At 37.4% G+C, this 24,110-nt stretch overlaps 2 protein-coding genes across 4 annotated transcripts in view; one reads left to right on the top strand and one right to left on the bottom strand.

The window, feature by feature from the left end:
• Nucleotides 1–214: 214 nt before the first annotated feature.
• Rbm11 (RNA binding motif protein 11) lies at nt 215–9,100 on the bottom strand. 3 transcript variants are annotated; one of them, XM_036203690.1, is made up of 6 exons: nt 8,869–8,922; nt 8,211–8,409; nt 5,383–5,555; nt 3,691–3,763; nt 3,069–3,165; nt 215–1,444 (listed from the first exon to the last, which is right to left on the bottom strand). In XM_036203690.1, the coding sequence occupies exons 2-6, from the start codon at nt 8,231–8,233 to the stop codon at nt 1,166–1,168; spliced, it is 645 nt and encodes a 214-aa protein (XP_036059583.1). In that variant the 5' UTR covers nt 8,234–8,409; nt 8,869–8,922; the 3' UTR covers nt 215–1,165. The 3 variants fall into 3 exon arrangements, with proteins under 3 accessions (XP_036059583.1, XP_036059584.1, XP_036059582.1); XM_036203691.1 differs by having other exon boundaries at nt 5,383–5,545; XM_036203689.1 differs by lacking the exon at nt 8,211–8,409 and having other exon boundaries at nt 5,383–5,545; nt 8,869–9,100.
• Nucleotides 9,101–18,293: 9,193 nt separating this feature from the next.
• The window catches only part of Lipi (lipase I), a 30,758-nt gene continuing 24,941 nt past the window's right edge, over nt 18,294–24,110 (top strand). The window contains exons 1-2 of the mRNA XM_036203444.1: nt 18,294–18,339; nt 22,200–22,247. Of these exons, the coding sequence (XP_036059337.1) occupies nt 18,294–18,339; nt 22,200–22,247 (94 nt within the window). The remainder of the gene's footprint in view (nt 18,340–22,199; nt 22,248–24,110) is intronic.

Raw genomic sequence — 24,110 nt, 5'->3', positions numbered from 1 at the left:
TCAGATGGAAATAGACTTGTATTTGTCATAACCATCACTATTTTATAAACTTATTTTTGCCAAGAGTGAAAATTCAGTTATTTGTCTGGTGAAACATATTTTTATTCTTTTAAATAAATAATACTTATGAAAAAGTAAACAACATGCAAAAGTAACATCCATGTGTGATTTTTCTTATTGAACTGAGTAGATAAATCCAAGTGAGTTTGCCCAATTCTTTCAATTAGCTTTAATAAATACATGATTCTCATAATTTTGGTTAATGCTGAATAAAATTGACATACACCATACATTTTACATTTATCTTCTAAAATAAGTGAATTAAAAATATAGACCTGGAAATATAGGCACTAAATAGATGATGATACAATGTTGTTCTATACACATGCTCACCATGGCAATTCACACATTTGCAGTGTATTTCCACGCTTGATGGCAGAGGTGGACAGTGGATACTGACATCATCAACTGATTCTTTTTTTCACTACAAACTGTAAATGAGATGTAAAGAGTTATGTCAAATAAAATCATGAAAAGAGGGAATATCGTGTGGCATTCCCTTTAGGCATACGGCAGTTGTCTTTCCTTTGGCATTACAAGTCATGGTCATGGGAAATCAGCCCTGCTAGGGATGCTCAGTTACCACATTTAGGCATAAAAAGGACAGTATCAGTTTCAGAGGGAACTGACTACATATTCATTAGACCATGTTGTTTTAAAAGATTCCCATTAGCTCTCCCAGCAACCTACATCTTAGGCCAGCCCACTTGTGGTTGAAAGCCTTAGGCAAGACTCTAGGGAGAGCATCGCAGTTGGTTAACCCCCAAGGGTTCAGTGAGCGGCTTTCGAACTTGGACGCATTTCATCCTCAACTCTGAAAATAAGATGATGTAAAGTGTACCCTTCTTGACAATGGGCCAAAAATAACCTGGCAAATACAAAAGTAGTACATTATATTATTGTTTAAAGGCTGTTATCATTCAGGGCAAAAACTGAACAGCAAATCACAGAGTCATATTTTCACATGTGTTTAAAAAAAGACAAGATGGCCAAGAAATGGGTCATTCGGTACAACAGATTTTTTTTTTTTTTGAGAGAGAGAGAGAGAGAGAGAGAGAGAGAGAGAGAGAGAGAGAGAGAGAGTTGAGAGCAGGGCAGATATGTTTCACTGGTATTTCTTCTTCCTTTTACATTTCTGGTGTTTTTGGCTCCCTTCATTCCCTCTCTTGTCTTCTGAGCTACTGTCTGTGTCGCTGGCTTGCCTCTCCCTCTTTCGTGGGTTCCTCTGATAAACGTCAGGCTCACTTGGTTGCTGGGGAGTCCACTCATAGGAGCTGGGTCCAGCCTCAAGGCTTAAGGAGTGAGCTCCAGATGCACTGTTGGGGAGTGACGCTGTCATGTCATAGAAAGGAGGCTGCAACATTGGACAGTGTGTGTGCCAGTGCTGCAAAGAGAAGACACGCGTGAACACACACACAAAATGCAGAGGGGAAGGTACCAACTCACAGGCACTGGCAGACGCAATAGTGGGCCAAGCTGGACCTGGATACAGGGACTGTATTGTACAGGGGTTGTGGGCATTGCTTCATCTGGGTAACATGAAGCAGAAAGATTCAAGGTGCAACATAGTTTACTGCCACATTGATTAGCAGTGTCCAGAAGAAATAGTATGCAAAAATACATAGGTAACCTGTAAACACAATATAAAAGGAAAAATAAATAGATAAAACTATATTTATCCCAATACATATTCAGACTATTGTCATTTAACACCTTCACCAGTTAAGGAGTTTTTTTTGTTTTTTGTTTTGTTTTTTTTTTCCAGAGCTGGAATATTGTGCCCAGGACCTTGCTCTTGCTACGCAGGCACTTACCACCGAGGTACATCCCCAGGGAGATATTTTGCTTTTATTTTCTGGGGAGTAGGGGGGGGGTCCTTCTCAAATACTTAGTTTATCCTATTTGGAAGCTAAATCGTCATTGAAGTTATTTGATTTGATGTAGAGTTACATAAAATTTCTAACAGAAAAATTTATAACTACCATGTTCCATTTTCTTAAAATGTACATAGAAACTTCCCAATAAGTGGTACACGCACTGATTTTAAATTTGAATGAAAATTAAAAGCTTCTTAGGTGCAAATGAAGCCGAGAGTTTCCACGTTGTAAAAGGACATAGTTGTCACTTTGTAGGTAAAGAAATGCTGCTTGGGTTTTAACAAACTAGCTGAAATTTCCGACTGTTCTAATCAGAGGAGAGGATTAGCATGAGCCAATCTTCCCATGCAAGCTCAGCTGGACCAAGAGATAAAAGATCCTGGGAGACTTTAGAACCAGGTGAGGCTTCCTTGCTGATATGTATCTAGCCATAATTTAGGGAAGTTTTCTCCAGAAGTGAAAGCATCATTTTCCAGAAAATTCCCTGACTGCTTACTAATTGAAAATGGATGTTAAATCACACACACACACACACACACACACACACACACACACACACACACACAGTATTCATAACAGCCTCTGAATAAAAACAAACAAACAGAAACAAAACAAAGTCTCACACCTGTCACTAATAAACCTATGGTTTGTGGAGTAATATCCCGGAACTTAAATTATTTTACTTATTAAACACAGCGTTGTGAGGAAAATATTCTAGAATCCAAAACCACAATTAAGATTTCTAGGCCACAGCCAAACTGTGGAGACCTTTAAACCACAGCTCCTTCAAGTAACTGAGAACTTTCAAGGGGCTTTTTAGACAAAAATACTTAAATGTGATTGACGGCCACACATACGAACATCACACACTGTGAGAACATCTCCGTTCCTAAGAACGTCTTCGGCAATGGTCACTTCCTGGGGATGTGCCATTCAAGGGTTGCTTGGTTACTGCTGTCATCGCGATCACCTGCCTGCTACAGCTGAGCACTGAGGTCTTCTGCACAGGATTTCTCATGACCCTGTCTGAGCATGCGCTGGGCTATAGTCTGCACTGATGCCAGGTTCGGATTTCAACACCAAACGTCAAGGACTAAGTTGGATACTGAAACAAATGCATTTCACACGTACCGTTTTCTGAAAGAAAAAATATTCTTGAGGTACAGCAGCATTCGCAATTGGGAAAAAGTGCATGGGAAACGAGGATCTGCCCAGCATTTCATCGTTCCTTTGGAAAGAAGAGAAACAAAAACATCTTAAATTTCCAAGGTACAAAGGTCATTTTCTCATGAAAAAAAAAAAAAAATGACAGCCTTATGTAAGTAGAAGAGAAGAATTCTCTGGTAACCTTTGAGAATAAATGCTTGGAACATACACAAATAATGTATTATTTCACTGATGATGTAATGACATAGTATTACATTAATTTCTTAGTTATAAAGTACCTGAATCTACAATATTTAGAATCACATCTGGCTTTCTATAAGGAACACCTTAGATTATGTTATATTTGATAAAAGGAAACACTCTGATATGAACATAACAAAGCAAATGCCTTGCACTCACTAAGAGAACATCAGTTCTCTATACATAGAAAAGCAATGTGGAATTTTTATCACTTTAATTTTAAAGCTATCTTTACAATTTAAGTAAAATGTTAAGTGCCTAGACTGCTGCTTTGATATACTTGTTGATGTCTGATAAATTAAGATAATAAAGTCCATATTTATTAAAAAAACATGCATCTGATTACCTGAAGCTGTGTGAGTTTATCTTAACACAGCTCTCAAAACTTTGGCTAGCTGGTTCAGAAGAGCGAGAACTACCTTTAATGAGACAGAATTAAAGAAAATAAAATAGAAAAGAAACATTATTTCATGACACAATTATTTGGAGTTTGAACATTCTAGCATTAGGTCAAAAAGTCATCCAAAACCCCAAATCTGGTGGTTCTGAATGATAGCTCAGCATTTGAGAGACTGAGGCAGAAGGATCCAGAGTTTTAGGTTAGTTTGAGATGTATATAGTGAGACGCTGTTTAATAAAAACCAAAGACAAATATAAAGCCCTACCTTTTTAGCATTCAAAATTCTGTCCTAGTTAGGGCATATGCACATAAAACTTGTATCTAGATTTACAATTATAGATTTTATACAGGATTATAAATGACTGAATGAAAACTGAACTGTATCCAAAAGCCATGGACAGATATGAAGATTATTATACAGGCATGGGACTATGTGAGATATGCAATGTTTTATTGCATATTACTATAAACTAAAAATGGCACACTATTCACTGACACTTGCTCATAAAATATAAGAGTTCCTTAAGCATTATGTACAAAAGCCAATTCAACATAACACACCCAAGCTTATTCTACCAATTGGTAGAGGTGTGTGTGTGTGTGTGTGTTGGGGGGCAGCAAAGAGAAAGGCAGAGACCACTTTCCTTTTGCAAAAGGACATGGTTTTTGTTACTCTTGATTTTAGTAGATCAATGGTAACAGAAATACACCAATAAGTCCTGAGGAGGCCCTAGAGTTACTTAGATGGCCTCTATCAGTTTTTTCTAAGCCTGCAACATTCTCTTTCCTTCTCATTTATAGATGGCTAGTTTACGGTGTGTGTAACAGATGTCATTAACTTTAAATTCAGGCCCTAGCAATGTTCATAGAACAGTTTCCCAAGAAAGACTAATTTGGAAGGACTTTCTTTGAGAAATAATAGGTACTTGAGCAGTGTCAACAAGGTAAAACAGCCTTGCTATATAAAATTTAGTTATTTGTTTTTAATTCATGTAGATTTTGAAGTTGCTGGCAACCTTTATAGTTACTTCTTGGTTGGTTCTGAAATAGAATTTAAAAAGTTTTAATATTGAGGAGATAAGTTTGGTTTGGTAATATGGTAGGCAATATCAATTAATTATACATTAAGCATTAGATATGTATCCCCCCCCCAAAAAAAAAACCCAATAGTGATGCCAGAGACACTTTTTATTGTCCTATACTATATAGAAAACAAAATGATTAGGCCCCTGAGAATAGGCCCAACAAGAAAGCACATTCTGAAGATTGATGGGTGACAGAACTTACCAGATACTGCAAAAAATTAATAGGCATGATTGAGACACTTTTTTATTGTCCTACATCAGATGTTCTCAACCTGTGGGTCAAGACCCCTTTGAGAGGTTACATATCAGATATCCTGGATATCAGATATTTACATTACAAGTCATAACAGGAGCAACACTACAGTTATGAAACAGTAATGAAATAATTTTATACTTGGGGGGTCATCACAAATTGAGGAACTGTATTCAAGGGTCACAGCATTTGGATGGTTGAGAATCACTGTCCTATACTATATAGAAAACAAAATGATTAAGCCCCAGAGCACTGCAACAACAAAACACACTTTGAAGATTGGTCAGAGACAGAACTTACCAAACCGATATTGCACATTAATTGGTCTTCCATACAAACGAATTCCATTCAGCAAAGCTATGGCATAAGACACAGATTCAGGATGCTTGAAGCAGACAAAACCAAAGGACTTCGGCTTTCCATCTCTATCTTTGCAAAGAGTCACTTTAGTTAGTGGCCCAGCCTGTAAGAAACTAAAATTATTTTCTCATAAATCCAAAGATTTTGTTTTTACACTAAGATAAATTAAATAAATTCAAGTTTGACTACAATAAAGAACAGTCACAAATAGCTCCACATATAATGCATCTTCCCAATAAACAACCAGCTACTTACTTATGCAACCTTTGTACCTTATCAAAACATTTATGAAAAGGAACTTACAGGGAATAGTTAAAATATTACAAAGAAAGAAAAACTATCTTTATTTTTGGCTTTACAAATCAACTTAGAGAATATTTGAACATCAGATTAAGATAGGACTACGTCTATCTTAAAGTAAATTGTAATGAGAAAAATCATGTTGGTTGAGTTGGTTGCTGTCAAAATGTACAGCAACATGACAAGGTGGACTCATTTTTTTTTTATAAGAAACTGCCAAAGGTCTAGGGTGTTGGCTCAGCTGGTAAACGTGCTGCCACTTAAGTGTGAAGACTTGAGTTTGAGTCAGCAGAATGTAAATGCACAAGCTAGAGGACAAGCCAGCCTGGGGTTTACAACAGAAAACATGTCTCAAACAAAGGAGAAACTTAAGGAACAACTTAAGTGTTCTCTGACCGCCACATTCATGGACATGAATGCTTGTAAACACATACACATGTGTGTGCGCTCACATGTACACATACCTGCACATACTACAGTGTTTCTAAGAGAAACTAAATCTATTGTGCATTTTGATTTAGTAACACTGCTTCATAAATATGCTCAAAGGAAATCTATCTGATTATGTTTAAGATCTGGTAGAATAGGTAAGCTATTCATAAGAGTGAACAATTTGAAAAGTAGCAACTAGAAATATTATTCCATGGTGAATTCTTAAAACAACACAAAGTACCACAAATTTTAAGTTTCAGGATGTGTAGCTACATAAACTGTAGTGGGTAATACAAAGTAAAGAAACAAAGCTAACTATTAGAGAACAGTGTTAATCACACCTGAGGAAAAACAATTATATCAATTAATTTCCTCCATCATTGGAGGATATGTTCACAAGACCGGAGAGGACTTAGAGCTGTATACTTTAATAATTATTTTTCTCTGCAGAGTTGGGTAAACGTACACATAGTTGCCTTTTATCCATAAGAAGGTACTGCCATGCTTACATGGCTGTAACCTGGATTTCAGTCTTTCTTCTCTGAATGCCTTCCCCGGGGATTATTAGCTCATGCTTCCTCTCTCTGAACTGGAGGAAGTTAGGGAACCGATTTCCCCCTGGCTGCCTCTCTAGGTAGACAGCTTCCTGAGATGCTGTGTCGTGGAACTTCACATGCAATGCATCTGAAACCGCAATCAATCTTTCTCCTACTCTAAATCCCTAATATTTCCTGGTTAAAAGAACAAAGATATATTTGAATTTAAAAAGGATATTGAGAAATTTGAAATAGATGATAAAATATTCATAAAGGAATTATTCTGTGTTCTAGTTTCTATTTTCCTCTACTAATATTACAGTACGCAGGAGCATACGAAGACAAGATTTACTTATAAACCTAAGCCCAAACTCCTTATTTCCTGAGTGCTGGCAGCTGAGCCTAGAAGCTTGTGAATGCAAGGCAAATGCTAATCACTGACCCACGTTCCCAGTTCCACTGTAATATTTTTAAAGGTAAAATTTAACTGGCTTTCTGAAATCAGTAAGTACATGACTTTCTTTTAAAGTCAGAAGGAGACATTTTCAGGGCAGCTGAAATGGGGTTTTGCTCCTTGCTCCTGTTTCTGATGTTACGTCTTTCAAATGATTCATTTTGCCCAGATTCTCCATGGGCAAAGTGAAAACATAGGTTTACTGCTCGACCCATTAAACGGGGTCGAAATTTTAATCAAAGGGGAAAAGGAAGTCATAAAAGAAGTAAGGAGCTCCTCTATATTGCCTTTTCTATGCACTCAACTGCTGCGGACCTAGTTCTTCCTGACTAGATAGCTCAGGTGCTAGAGGATTCGCAATCCCACAAACCATCAGTCCTCACTGTCTCCCTTGGAGGCTCAAGAGGAAAGCTTTCCGGAGAGCTAAACTCACTCCTTTCCCCACAGTGATTTCCAAACCTTATTTGGTCTTAAAATAATGATGTTTTCAGAGGGAAAACTTTAAAATGGCAATGGATAAAGATAAAAGTCTTAAATATATAATTTTTAAATGATAAAAATGTTAATGTTTAAAAGGAGATCTCTCTATGGGTAGCAAAGGTGTGCTTTACTTGAGTTTAGAGACAAAGTAAGTACTTTAAATATTATTTAAAACAACAACAAAAAAATCCTTCCATGGCTAAGTATCCAAACTTCATTCTCCAAATGCATCTCTGTTATTGTGTCCCTAAGAATTTTCCCTTCTTTGAAAGTTCAAGTCACTCTTGATTTCTTTTTATTATTCTATTAGTAATAATAGTTATTGTTGGTATTATTACCGGTAACAATAGTCTTGCTAGCAGCAGCCAACAGCACTGGCTGTAGCTGTTTTATTGAGCTAAGTTTATTTCTGGCATTCCTATTACATTTCAGACAATATTACTCCCATTTGACTTTATAGGGCACCACATACTGAGACTCAAATATTGACTGACCCCCCCCCCCCCACCCCGTCACACTGTTGACCTCAGCGCTGTTATTATCAACAGCTTTTGCATACTATTTACCTGTCTGTTTTGCAGATTGGCATAAATCATGGGAAACAGTTTGGACGTCCCCCGTTAAAGCCTCCTGTCTGGCACTGGAGTTTGCTCCATCATTCTGAGTCATTAACCAACTAGATGAGGAGCTGAAGACGCCCCTCTCTGGCAAGTGCGTTTACCAATTCTCTCAAAGCTCCCTAAGGTCCTCCGAGGATGAAATACACTAAGTAGCATGACCAGGGAACCCAGCAGTTAGTCACGGTGAATCGATTGCCTAGCTTTTCAGAAATCACTTGTAGGATTCTAGAATAAACTGCTCTCCCCATCACACGGCTTGGGAGAAAGGGTAATGGGCAGGGACGGGTACCATTTTTTTTTTTCCAGGTTGGACATAAGGGTGCTTACTATCCCAGGAGGACAGTGACGGGGTTGTATTGTGTTCCCGCAGCACCTCCAGGGCCCGCAGAGGCTCGGGGAGCTCTCACTAGGGGCTGGCAGGCTGCAGGGCAGGGCTGGGAGGTCGTTGCCCACCCGGGGGCTGCAGAGGAGGAGGGCAGAGAAGCCACTCATCTCCGATCGAGCACTCGTGGGCGCCCAAGTGAAGGAAGGGGAGACCCGAGCTCCGGTGGGGCGGGGTCCCGAGGCTCCACCGCCGCCGCCCGGCCTTCCCCGCGGACGGTACCTGAAGGAACAGCTCGTAAAGAATCTCTTCCCGTACTCGGGCCTCTAAATTGCCCACAAACACGGTCCTGTCAGCCTCCTCCTGAGCCGGGAACATCCCTGCGGTCCCCGCAGCCGGGGAAGGTGTGTGTGTGTGTGTGGGGGGGAGGGATGGAGGCAATGCCGAGGCCCCGCCCCCTCGCTCCGCTTTCCTGCGCGGCCCCGAGAGGGCAGCGGAGCCGGAGCCCGGCGCGCGCCCGAGGGCGGGGCGGCCACGCCCACACGCCCCCCGCCCCGGGCGGGAACCGCCCACCACCCCGCCAGCCCCGCCCCCATCTGGCTAGAGACTCCGCGACTGGCCTGAGGGCTTCACAGGCACACTGGGCACACAGTGGCTCTCTCTGTCTCTTCCTGAACAAGATTAAAGATTAATTTTAGGTTCTTTCAAGCTATATTTGCAATAAAATGACTAGAAAGGTGATTTAAGATGGCCTCACTTCACTGTAGATCTGCTTAGAGGAATGTGAAAAGTGGAATTGCCTCTCAAGAGTAAATGGGTAGATCACTAAACACGGTAACCTTGTTACTGTTAAAGTACAATCTAAAGAAACATCTACTTGCATAGATATTGATAGCAGAGAGAGCTAAATTTAACATTTATTTATCCTTTAGGTGATCCCAAGACAGGTCTTTGAAAAATATTATGTGGGCTCTCAAAGGCCACTGAACTCATGAACACACCGTGTATCAATGAATCATTGGAAATGACTACCGAGGACCCTGAAAATCGTCCTGGAAAGATCATTCAGTAATCAGATCACAACTTGCTCTTTAGTTGGTAATGTGATGGGAATTCATGAGACCTGCTTCTGCTTGGTTGATTGATCAGAAAACTCTTTTCTAAAGAAAAGGAAATAGTTGAGAAACTCTTACAGAAATGTTCAACATCCTTAGCCATAGGGACATGCAAATTAAAACTACTTTGAGATTTCATCTTAACACAGACAAAAGGGCCAAGATCAACCAGACAAATGACAGAACATGCTGACAAAGATGTGGGTAAAGGGGAACACTTACCCGTTGCTTGTGAGAGTCCAAACTGTCTTAGCCACTATGGAAATCAGTGCGGCAATTTCTTAGGGAGATCTTCCTCAAGATCCAGCTATCCTCCTAGGAATATACCCTAAGTACTCTACATCCAACTATGACATCCTCCATGTTCATTGCTGCTCTATTCATAATGGATAGAAATTGTAAACAGTCTAGGTGTGCATCAACTGATGAATAGATAATGAAAATGTGGCACATTTATAAAACAGATATTATTCAGCTGCTAAAGGTGAAATTAGGAAGTTTCCAGCTAAATAAATTGAACTAGAAACAATCATCCTGAGTGAGATAACACACACACACACACACACACACACACATAAATAAAAACAACAAAAATCCCTAAAGACACACACACACACACACACACACACACACCACCACCACCACCACCACCACCACCACTACCACCACCACCAACAACAACCAATGTTTCCTATTGTGTGTTTTCTCTCATATATGGATGTTAGTTTTCAAGCTATCAATATGTATGCTACAATCTGAATAATCACAGAGACATATACTTAGTATGGAGCCAGGAGGAACAGAGAATATTCCAAGGTAAGAAAAATAGAATATGGTGTTATCACGAGAGAAAGGAGAAACCAGAATGGGAGTGCTAAATGGGGAAGGAGGGAAGAGCAGAGTGAAGAGGAAGTATCGGAATGCTGAAAGTATCTGAAAAATCTGTAGGAACCTACTACTGAAGAACCTTCCAAAATATATACATACATATATGAAAGAAATTTATATAGAGTCCCCAATTAATAGGAGAGATAATACTCTAACTAGACATCTTCTGCCACCAAGTAAAACTCTCAGGTCCAGGGATGCATTACAGTTTGTTGAGTCATTGGCCACGGGGATCTATCTCTACCTGTCATCCCAAATAGCTTTTGCCAAGGCTATTGGTTGTTCTTCACAGCTTGATGGTTAGATCCTATTGCTGAAGACAACATTTACCTCATCAAACACACAGAGGTTGAGCTGGTTCTCCGTTGGAAGCTTCACCCTTCCGGAATAGCATTGGTGGTGCTGGAACTTACTCTGTAGAGTACAGAAAAAGGTAATCATCAATATTACCCAACTATAAACCCTGGGACCTATCACAGTGAACTGCCCACAGATATACTGGTACAAGAGTGGCACAAATGTTGTGGGAGCAACCAACCACTTTTTGATTGGATTTTAGGTCCACTCAAATGGGACTCATTCCTGACACGACTAAAGTGGCCAAGAACCCGATTGGATAGCTTATAGACCTACTTTTATTTTGCAACTACCTGACCCTGAATGACATACTGTTATACCCATACATCAGTGCCTCACTCGGTCTTCACCAGAGAAACTTTTTCTTCCAGTAGATGGGAATTAACACAGAGAGCCACAACTGGACAATGTGCAGAGAGTTAAGTGACTTGACAGCAGTCAGTCCTAAATTGGGTGTCTTCAAAAGCCCCTCCCATTGAGGCTCAAGATCAATGAGCGAGAAAGAATTGTAAGAGCCAAAGATGGTGGAAGGCTCCAAGCCAACAGCAGCATCTATATACCATAGGACTGACAAACACAGGAAATCACAGAGACTGTGGCAGCATACAAAGGAGCTGCACAGGCCTGAGATAGATGGGATCCCAGCACTGAGAGGGGGAAGTTGACATGGCCCTATACCTAACCAAGAAGCAATTTGTGAATAGTACATGCTAGCAAAGGGAAATTAAGTTTTCTCCAATGTAGTTGTTGCTGGTATATCAAACACACTCCAGGGCAGCCCCATGCCCAAGGGTAATTGTCCAACACAAAACAAACTCCCTGTTTGTGGGCTTTTTCTTTTGTTTTAGCATTTTTTTTGTCATACTTGTTTTTTAAATTTATTTTTTAGTTTTTGTTGATATATATGTATGCATACATACACACACACACACACACACACACACACACATATATATATATATATATATATATATATATATATATATAGAGAGAGAGAGAGAGAGAGAGAGAGAGAGAGAGAGAGACAGACAGAGAGCATGAAGTGAAGTCGGGTGGGTAGGGAGCTGGAGAAGATCTGGGAGGACTTGGAGGAAGAGAAAATATTATCAAACTATATTGCATAACACCATTTTACAAAATGACACATTTTAGGGAAACGTCATTTCTCCTCTAACTATGACACATTTAGTTGTGTGAGTTGGGCAAATAACTTGACTTTGGAATTCAGATTGTTTCTAAGGAATGAATTGGACTAAATGAATTATTTCATCCAGTATTTATTTTTTGAATTGCTTCTTAGATGTCCACAATTGTTTTTGTCCCAGGAACAAAGGTCACTATAGAGATCTGGATAGTTAGAGAGACAGGCTTTATCTAGATAATGCAGTTTCCAATAGCTTTAGTAGTTCCCTTGTTACTGCTCTAGTCTATATATATATGGTCTTTCTTTCTTTCTTTCCTTCTCTCTCTCTCTCTCTCTTTCCTTTATTCTCAAAATAAATACAGTACAGCAAGAGGTTAAGAGAAGTAAGTGCATGATTAAATGAATGAGCACTTGAAACCTTCTAGTCTGTGTAGATTTCTTACATATTTGTACTTATTTACTTCATAAATCTAATCCGAACCAAGATCTTTTCTCCTTAACATTTATAAATATTCAGTGTTTACATATAACTGTGAATATTATAAAACTTCGTATTTCCAAATAACTAGCGGTGGTATTATATCATTATATGAAATGGGTGCTGTTCTTTGTATACATATGTGAATGTTCTTAGTATTTTAATAGGCCCTATTCTTTTTTGGTTCTATATACATTGTAATTTTTTATAGTTTTAAAGTTCTTATTCACCATTCTGAGATTAAGCTCATGCACTCATATATTTACTCAGACTTAGATCTCAACAGGTAATTTTTTTCATGTAAGTACATTGTATTTTCTAACTCATGTTGAATGAATGACTCTAGGAAATGCCAAATAGAGTTTGATCTCAGTGTTTATTAGCCCCATTAGTAACATATGACGTTTTAATGAGAGCACATGAAGTACTCTTTAAAGAATTATAGTCTTTACCAGAATGTTTTATACTTCTAATTGCATGAACATATCCAAATATAAATATGAATACATATGAATTTTTGTGTATATACATATACAGATTTAGACAAACAAACAGCTAGTTGTTAGGTAGTTAGGTAGATAGATGGTAGATATATTGATAGATGATAGATACACAAATGTCTAATTTCACTCTAGCACCTCAGCCCAGAAAGTGTGTTCTGCTGGGGATTTTCTCTATTGTGAAATTCAGAATAGCTGACTGCCCCACATATGTAGTAGCATAATTCTCTTGTTATTCTTTCAAGCCTTCCTTATTGTGAACTGCTATTGTATGATTAAACATAAGCACCCTAGTGTAACACAAATCTTAAAAGGTTTTATTAATAAAAACAAACCAGGAGCCAGGTATTGGGGTGAATGCTGAAAGATCAGAGAGACAGAATAAGTCACATCCAACCTCACCTTGCCAACTTCTTAGCCGATTGTGTGTCCTTAAACTGGAAGCCCCTGAGTCCTCATCCAGATGGTCTTTGCCTCCAAAATGCTAGGACTAAAAGGTGTATGTGCCACCATTTTTCTGGCCTCTATGTCTGTCTAGTGGCTGTTCTGTTCTCTGACTCCAGATAAGTTTATTAGGGTGCACAATATATTGAGGGGACATAATATCACCATATTTCCCTTTTTTGTCTAAATAATAAAAGCAGCTTATAACTAATATAAGCTAAAGTATATACAATAAGTATATACAATATATATATAGCAATAATTACATTAACAATGTCCAGTCCATTAACATTAGACAGCTTCAGACAAAAAAACTCCATTATTTATCCTATTTTGGTGAGTATAATACAAAATTGTATACAATATACAAAAATCCAATCCAATGTAAGATATTCAAAATAAGTAGTTTCTTTTTTAAAATAAATTTAATAATCTACCTTTTTATCATATCCATATTCTCTCTTTTTTCTTTTCTGAGTAGATTCAAAAATCTACCTTTTATCTTATCATTTTCATATCTTCTCTTTTTCTTTTTAGAGTAGATTCAATAATCTGTCTTTTTATCTATTATTTATATATCTTCTTTTCAGAGTAGATTCAATGATCTACCTCATATCTATATCCTCTTTTTTCGTTTTCTTTTTTTTTTAAACAAAAACCCTGAATCTAATCTCCTTATTTAGTTTTTTCCTGACCATTAACAATTAACAACTTGTAACCACCAATTGTAAACAATGACAATATCCATAACTCAAATGACCAATAAACACCCACCGCACCTCTTGGGAATGTGGGCATTATTTTCTTAAAATTACTTCCTGCTTTCTGGGGGTGAAGACATCTTTAGTGGATCCTGAAAATAAAAATTTTGGGTTAATTGTCCAGTCGTGGGAGAGGTAGCTGTATTATTTGTTGTCCAGTCTCTGCATAATGCAATAGTGCAGGGCTTATCTCAAGTCCTTGCTTGAATAGTCTATGAGGCTGGATCATCTCAGCTAGCCATCTCAAAATTGTCCTGAGTAGTTTGTGGGCTAAAGCATATCTTTGGGTGGTGTTAATCGACTTAATAGTTTCATCATAGTCCATGTGAAATTGTCAATTGTTGTGGAGTCCCATCATCCTTTTGTAGATTTCAAAGTTGCTGTTAGGCATAGCCATGGTTCCCTGCAGACTTTTTTCTTCTCTTTTTGCCTCTACTGTGGTTTGGAGCAATCACAGTCTGATAAATGTCTCCCTCTTGGAACCACAAACTGACCTTTGCCTATGCTTTCTTATAACATGATGATCCTGGCAATTGTTCTCTGAACAAGCAGCGGTAAACCCTTCATCACAGGTAGCAATTGCCATCACCACCAACATGATGAGAAGCCGCCTGTAGCTCAGAGCAGAAGTCATCACCTCCATGGTCCTGCTGACACTGTTTGTGGCCCAGCCCCAGACACATCTTTTCCTCAGCAAGCCTCCCAGGCTGGCCTCCAACTGGGGATCCTCCTGCTTCTGTCTCCTTTAGTAAATCCTACCAGCATGCACCACCACAACCGGCCATATGTAGCTTGGGCATGAGCTGGGGCCTGCAAGGCAACAGGCAAGTAGCTTTTTTTTTGTAAATTCATACCCAACAAGTTGGGCGCCAGATGTAGCATGAATCTTAAAAGGTCTTATTAACAAAAACAAACCCAGAGCCAGGTATTGGGGTGAACTCTGAAAGATCAGAGAGACAGAACAAGCCACAGCTAACATCTCTCCAACTTCTCAGCTGATCTTGTTTTCTCAAACTGGAAGCCTCTGAGTCCTCGTCCGAATGGATCTCAGCTGAACTGCTGCTAAAAGCATAAAAGCTAAAAAAGCTTCTAGGTCCTGGTCCTCATGCCTTAATATACCTTTCTGCTTCCTGCCATAACTTCCTGGGATTAAAGGCATGTGTCTTTCCCAAGAAAGATATGAGATATCAAGTGTTAAAGGTGTGTGTCACCATGCCTGGTTGTTTCCAGTGTGGAAACACTGGAACTTTGAATTCACAGAGATCTGGATGGATATCTGCCCCAAGAAGGTAGGATTAAAGGGGTGTGTGTCACCATTTTCTGGCCTCTGTGTCTATCTAGTGGCTGTTCTGTTCTCTGACCCCAGATAAGTTTATTAGGTTACACAATATATTGGGGGGAGGACACAATATCACCACACCCTTGTCAGACCCTGACACCCCTGTGACTATATAATGTATACTTGTTAAAAAGGTACCTCTTGAAAAAAGAAGCATCTCTACAGTGCATCTTCAACAACTAAGTCTATGGATATCAGACAGCACTTAGTAATAGTTGTATAAATGAATGCACAGATGAATGAATTAATGAATGGAAAAACTTGATAATGGAAGTTTTCTACAACTATGAATAATGATATGTACATTATTTAATCTTCACAGTACACATAATTAGAGAAATTCTTTCTTGTTAGACATTTATAGTTTCCATTTGGGGGCTACTGTAATGATGCTGAGATGAACACTTTGTTCTCATAATTTTATGCATGTGTGATTTTTTTATGGCATGGAAAGAACTTGCAGTTCTGTAGCAATTGCTGCGTCAGATGCTAACTTTTTTTTTTTTAATTCTTTTTATGTTTTTAACAGTATCTTGTCACTGTCTGGCCTCAAACTTGAAATGTAGCCATGGGTGATCTTAAACTTCTTTTGTTCCCATCTGCTCCTCCTAATTGCAAGGTTTACAGTGGACCACAGTTATATGCATTTGTGTGGTATTGGGGATCAAATCTAGAGTCTGGCACATGCCAGGAACATACTCTAATAACAGAACTACCTCCCAGCCTTTGTTAAATATTTTAAACAGAATTTATATAAATTAAATAAAAGTTTCTCCCAAAATACATTCTGAAAAATCGATCTACTAACTAAATATTACCTAGCCATTATAATTACTGTTCAAGAGCTTAGAAGCATGCCTGCTGCACAGAGATCCACTAACATACATGTTTGTAAATATGATCAACCCAACTTGCTTTGTGACATTGCTTATTTTGTACATTTATCTGCAAGGTTCCCTCTCTCATATTGTATGTCTGAGTAGGAATAAAATAAATACACAGATATTACTAAAACCTATTGGCATATTTCATATTACATTATCATTTGTTGATGTTTTACTAGGCATTAATAGCTTAATGTTCTCGTGTTGAAAGCAAGAAAATTATATGATAATGAAGAGATGTCATTTTATAGTTTGAAACTGCTAAATACTGTACTATCAGAAACCCAAAACTCATATGATGGAGTCAGAATGATAATAATGAAAATATTATTATAAGTTAGTTTCATTTTTACAAGAACAAAAATAAAAGTGTAAATTCAGGCTGTGGTGGTACACATCTTTAATCCCAGCACTCTCAAGGCAGAGGTAGGTAGAACTCTGAGTTAGATATCAGCCTGGTCTTTATAGCTAGTTCCAGGACAGCCAAGACTACACAGAGGAAAAAAGTCTCAAGAAGTCTTTAGGAAAGGGTTTTCTTCTAGTCTATTAAGTAAAATCTTTTTTTTTTTTTTTTTTTTTTTTTTTTTAGCTGAGGATTGAACCCAGGGCCTTGTGCTTGCTAGGGTTCTACCTACTGAGCTAAATCCCCAACCCCAAGTAAAATCTTTTTAAAACAGTGTTTTCCATGTACTGCATGACACTGTGTTCCCTCCTTCCCAAATAACATGGCTATTCACTTTACTTTTTTTCTTTTTGAGATGTACAGCTATTAATAGCTGAGTGCGGTGGGGGTGTCTACATTCTTTTCTTGTCACAAAACAAAATATAGTGAATTCATTCCTAAAAACAGTCTCAATAAAGCTCCTAAAGGTCAAACACTTCAAATTAATGAGAGCTTATCAGCAGTCAGGTGTTCCAATTTCAAAGTAAGTATCCTATGTTTGGGGATTTCTAAAGCATATCTCGGGACTTCAGATTAGTGTCTGTTAATCGATGTAAATCAAACAGTCCATTTTTACTGTATCATTGAAGCTTTCCCAAGGCATGTGTTTTCAAACAAGAATTTTGTTCTGAAGTTGTGATCTGTGTATGTAGAACAGCTACTGCTTATTCTTGCTTTCTCAACATTCTTTCTGGGGGAAGAAATAAGAGGAAAACTAAAACAAGCATGTGAAGAGAAAACCAGTAAAAATTTTTAAATGTTTGTCATATTAAAAACAAAAATATTTTCCTTTTAAAATTTTGTCTCCAAGAGACAAGCTAGACTCTAACATTTAAAGTAGCCACTATGTTTTAGATGCATAATGACATACACATGAAAAGCTGAACAGCTTCATGGGTGTGGATTTTGTTATTAATTTGTACCTCAGTGAAGAACTTAGTTTGTAATCAAAATGATGATAAAACAAAACATTCCCCAACTTTCTATTTCTGGCCTTTCTAGTAACACATTTTTTTAAAGTATGCTTTCCATAAACATATCCTCCCATGCCACTTCTGAAATCCTGAGGTTAAGGAGTAAAGACATCTGCAATTAGGTTTCCCATTCCCTTAAATCCTACTTATGTAGCTGAACATTTGTGAGTTATTACAGGCTTTGGCTTAAACATGATCTCCTAACACAAGCCAGTAGGAGACAGCCCACTCCCTCACCTTTTGCAGATGGGGGAGGAGCAAAAGTCGCTTTTATAGGAAAGCTCGCCAGACAGAGACCATCCTATCCACCAAGAACCTTAATGAATTACAGAATTTCTTTTTGGTGAATCCCAGTGTTTCTTTTACAGTTTCTGATTCCAAATGAGAATACATATTTTCCTGTGTTTGATGTGCTGGATAAGATTTGGTAAGATGTTTGTTAATCACTTATCATTAAAATGCCTGTAAAGTAGTTAATATGATTTGTGTTCTGTTATTGTAGTGTGAAAAATTTGCTGATTATGGTTTTTATACCAAACCAGATTGTTTTTAAAGAGGGTTATGTTTTTGCACTTATATAGATGTGCATGTGTTTGCTAAACTGGAGCTTATGTTGTATTCATTTGTCAGAAGATTAGAAGCTAGAGAACAAATATTCAAAGATGGAATAAGTAGAAACATTGAAGATAAAAAGTAATTAAGTTCAAGGTTTGAAAATTATGAGTTACTATAAATCTTGCTTTCATGTTTGAAGAAAATTGTTAAATAGGCAATTTACCAGTTGCAAAGGAAAATTATCAATACAGAAGGACTTCTCTTTCTCTGGTTTCACATAATAAAAGTTCCAAATGGTCTAATGGTTGTAAGCAAGAACTCTTGATAATGGTAATAAAGCTTACTAATGTTAGTAATGTGACTTTCTGCTTTACGGATGAATGTCTTGTTCTAGCCTGGAGGAGAATGACTTGTTGGTTATGGCTGAACAAGCCATCCTACTTTCTGTAAATGAAAACAGTAGCAAATTAAGAAGTCTGGATGAATAATAGCCCTTTGGTGGAATTTTGTGAAAGATTATTTTTATGTCTTAAAATAGCTTTTATAAATTCATGACTATGCACTCTAAAAACCATAATACACCAAGTAGATGAATATTTTTCTTTTACTTTCAGTTGAACATTTGAACTAATCACATCTTTGGGAAGCATTTGAGAGTCTAGGCAATAGTACATAGTTTATATTGTAAATTTTACTCACTGGGATGTCCTTTTAAACAGACATTTTAAGTTTGTGATTCGTGGTATCAGCATCTTTACTTGAAAGCTTGAGAAATTTGAACTCTATGGCACCAGACTTAGTTGTCCTCTAATATCATAGTTCATAGTTATTTTGATATCAGAATTAGCACGCTTTGGCACAGACTTTCAGAAACTATTATTTTGACTAAGAATTAGCCAGTTTCCTAAGTTTTCAACAGGGAAAATGGAGTTATAATTGTTAAATATTTTTATTTCTATCAAAAGTTTAGCTCATTTGTGATGATTACTAAAATAGAATATTAAAACTTGTAGATATTAACAACAGACAGGAAATAAACAATTAAAGACTTATAATTTAAAAGATCTTTTGTTAACACATGTAGACTTAAGTTTCTTTCATTTAAAAACAATCTCCAAACAATTAAGATATTTTGCTGGATTTTCAGTAGCCTATTCCTTTGAATTATCTTCCATTCTGCTTGTATACAGTTTGCCCTTCTTTGCTAGAGATTCTGTTCTATGCTATCTATAGTTTGTCTCTCTTGTCAGCACTGAACATCGTTGATAAGGTCTGCTCTCTACAAAAGAAAAAATATTCCAGGAAATTAAAATGAGTAAAACATTTAAAAAGTATTTATAGACTACAAGACAAGTAAAAAGGTAGCTAAACAGATTGTACAAAGGAATTTATCTACATGTGTATTCAAATTACATGCACGTGTATTTTTATTGTAGTCACTAATGGCTCAATTTGCAGTTTTGAGTTGTTTTTGTTCTAAGCACAGGAAAATATTGTTGTTTCTGTAGTAAGGATAGGAAAATATTTCTGTAAAGGGCTAGATAATAAATAGTTGAAGTTTTGTGGATCATAGAGTCAATGGTGTGTCTTTTCAGCTCTGCTATCTGATTTTGAATGAAACTTTAGGCTCAGTTTAAACAGAGCAGTGTGGGTCTGTTCATAAAGCTTCAAGCATATGTTTGTAACTATCCAACAAAGCCTGATGAGTTCATTATTGGGAATACAAATGAAGACAATGTCTACTTCTATTCAGGTATCATTCAGTAGGGAGGGGTAGGATCCTCTAACCCATGCATATCTGTTGATGGCTCAGTCCAGGACAGGCTCATGGCAGACTGAATCATCTGTGGTGACAGCAGGGTTATGTTGGTTGTGGCATGCCCAGAAGACAGTATTTCAAACTTATTCTCCCTGTCTTCTGGTCTTATTTCTTCCCACTCATTTTTCCTTAATGTTTCCTGAATAATAAGGAGATAACAAATGTCCTATTTAGTCCCAAGCACTCAACCATCACTTATTCTAAGTACTAGGAGCAGTACTTTTGATTGAGATTGTGAGTAGCATTAGTTTATAGGCATAAATGTAGGCGTTTAGAATGTAGCTTGTCAATTTTGCCAAACAGCTGTAATAGCATCTCATCTAGGGCCCAGGGTCTCTTTGTGTGTCGATTTTTTGGCTGGGTTTACATTACAGACATTAATTCCTTCTTTCACAATGGGTCTCAAATCCATTCAGAGAGAGCAGTCATTTACCCACCCCACCCCCAATAGACCTGCTGCTCTTTCACCAAGTGTGTTTTTTTTCGGGTGGGTTGGTATTGTTCAACAGGTTCACAGTGGGGTCAACCATGTTGATGGCTTGTCTTCTGCAGCAGCTGGTTAGCATCACCTGTCACTATGAAACTGAGTCAGCAGGGAGAAAATTTCCATAGAACTAGCTGAATCTCTCTGTATCTTCCAGCCGCTGGCCTATGGTGTCTTTAACAATAGGATCTTATCAACTAGATCTGGTGGACAACCAAGAGAAGTGGCAAAAGCCTGGGGTACTGGGATCCCCCGGATCTCTTGGCCAATAACTAACAAGGAACTATGCCATATCTGGCATTGGGATTTTGAGAGCAGTATTACTAGGCCTTCTATGCTAACCCCCTCTCCCTTCTGAAATTCTTTCTGTCACTCTCTGTCTCTGTCTGTCTGTCTCTCTTTTTCTCTCTCTCATCAGCTTTCTCCCTCTCACTGATTTTAAGGTATTTTTTGGAATTAAAAACGGAAATCTTGTGATACCCTGAATCGAGGACTTGTCTAATTTTCTATATTCTCTCTCACCTACATTCTTATTAGTGAAAGTTGGATGTGTCATAGGACAAGGATGACTTATGCTGTTAGCTTTCTATGAAATTCTGCTTTATAACATTCAAAGTTAAATTAATACCTGTTTTCACAATCACCTTCAGTATTTTAAATGAATTTCTATTGAACCTGACATTTTTACTTAAGAATTCTCCTGCTCAGAATAACATCAGGCCTGGGGAGATAGTTCAGTGGGTAATGACCCATACTTTGAAAGCATGAGGACCTGAATTAGAAACCCCAGTAGCCATGAAAAAGTTCAGTATAACTGTGTCTTATAACACCGACATTAAGGACCAAAGACAAGTGGACATTTAGAGTTCCTTTGACTGTCAATTTAGTTAAAATGACAAATGACTAGCTTTTGGGTTAGTGAGCTATCCTGTTTCAAGGCAGTCAAGTTGAGCGTGATAGAGGAAGACACTTGCTGCCTTGTTACAGTCTTCTCATGCACGCATTGTGCATGCAACACACACACACACACACACACACACACAAACATACACACATATACACACACACACATGCATACATACACACATACACACACATGCATACATACACACACAAACACATACACACACATACACACATACTTACACACACACACATACACACACATACACACACAAGCACACACACACAAACACACACACACACACACACACACACACACACACACACACCCATCATCAATAAATGTAACATAAACATTTGTGACTAGTATCTTTCAGGAAAGGCATAAGATTGTTAGTCCCCAATCATTTCCATTTAAAGTCTCACTTTGTACACTTTCGTCTGTCTGATTAATTGTCTCAGAAGGAAAAGTTGAAGTCACTGCTACTCTGTTTGTAACCTGAATTTTCTGTCTTAATTTTTTTAGGGTATTTAAATTTGCCATCGAAAACCAAGAGAGTTCATAAAAATCTTGGTGAGTCTGATTGAGTGAATTTTGGTGAGTTTGTTGAGTTTGCAGATCAGGCCATGCAACTCTGTCCTCAGTTAATGAAGCAGTCCTCTGCTCTTCCTACACCAAAGGACTCTCTCTCCACAAGGAACTGCGACACATGTTAATTTGCCCAAGTTTTCTCCAACCTTTATCTTCATCTTCGTCATAATTTTAACACCTCCCCACTTCACGTGTTCCTGCAGAGGGAGATTTCCATATTTTATATGATTTTACAATTTGAATATTTATTATGCAGTTGTATTTTCCTTTAACTGTAGCTTTAATTATCCTATTCTTTACCTGATCCCATTTTTTTTAATAACTTCTAAAGTTTGTCTCAATAACTTCTTTCTCTTGCTTTTGAAATGACATTGTTTTCTCCTATTCTGAATAAGAACATTGTAAAAAAAATAGTAATTAATACTACACCTGGCGATAGATAATTCATTTTTCTGATGAAAGATGTAGGTCCTTCCTTCTTATTTACATCAGAGGGATCTTCCCATTAAAGGCACAGTCTATCATGGCTTGTAACCAAGCAGCTTTGTGGATTATTTGATTATTTCACACTTGTCCAAACTTGGTGATAAATGAGGTGGATGTGTATGACTCATATAATTTGTTCAGCATAGCACGTTTACAGCCACCATGGGTCTATATGCTCCTCCTTACTTCCTCTTTTTGCTCTGGTGCTTGCTATATATGCAGGATCAAAGCTCTTCTAACTACACATCCAGGGTTAATCTGAGAATATTGTGCAAGTGTTACAGCTTCTTAATTGGCTTCTTTCCTCTAAATTGTTGTGGCATGAATGCATCTGTACTTTCAAAATTATAATTACCATAAGCATTGTATATTATGTGCAATATTAAAACAATATTTGTTACTCTTTTGTTTTCTTGTGCTCAATTTTTAATTTTGAATCACTGAGGTTCAAGTTTACTGATGCTTTTAAAGTATCTGACAAGTGCTGAAAAATTTATTTCCTAAACAGAATTACCAAATTGATGTTCTAGAAGTAGTACAAACCTATGCTCTCATAAAAAATCTTTTATGCTTATGCTTGTTCAATAATTCACAATTCTGGAAAACTATGAAAAGCTAAAATAAATCAGCCATATTTCACTGCCTTACAGAGATCACTGCGGTTGAAAATTTTCAGCTAGTTCCCTTTCTGGCCTTTGTTCTAGGTTGGGTAGATTAATAGATTTTATCATTTCATTCTCTCAGCATTCAATATATGTATTTTGTAAGTCTACACTCATCAATATTTGAACAATTTCTCTCCTCTTTCTCTGTCTTCTTTTTCTCTCCTCTTTCTCTTTCTCTTCTCAGGTTCTTGCTATCTCACCAAGGCTAAGCTTCATTTGAAGGTGCTTTTCTACCTCATGCTTTCAAATTGCTGGTATATGCCCAAGAAGGAATTTTTCACTATTTTAAGTTTATAAGCAAAATGACACCATATTATTTTGGTTTGTGTTAATATAGGTAATGTTGAGCTCAACAGTTTCTAATTTTTAATAAGTAAGTACACTTCTGTAAAGCTTTTGTGAAAAATTCACAATCAATTAATCTACTGTTAAGGTTGACCTTCCCATGTGATGAGTAACAGCAGCAATTTTAGTCTGACATATTCTATTTTAGAAGAATGTTTATAATTTTTGGCTTATCACATTTGTTCATATTTGTCATTATTTTTATTACTGCTAGTTTAGGAAGTCTTTTTGCTTGACCCATGTACAGTTTTAGCACTGTAGTTTTTCAGTAAATCATGTTAAAGTGCTAATGAAATAGAATTCTCCTGCTCAGTTGTATAATATTATACCAATAAAACTGCAATCTTAT

Source organism: Onychomys torridus, chromosome 12, assembly GCF_903995425.1.
Source record: "Onychomys torridus chromosome 12, mOncTor1.1, whole genome shotgun sequence".
In the NCBI taxonomy this organism is placed as follows: domain Eukaryota; kingdom Metazoa; phylum Chordata; class Mammalia; order Rodentia; family Cricetidae; genus Onychomys; species Onychomys torridus.
Note: the sequence above shows the minus strand (reverse complement) of the source record. Positions and strands in the feature narration are given on the sequence as shown.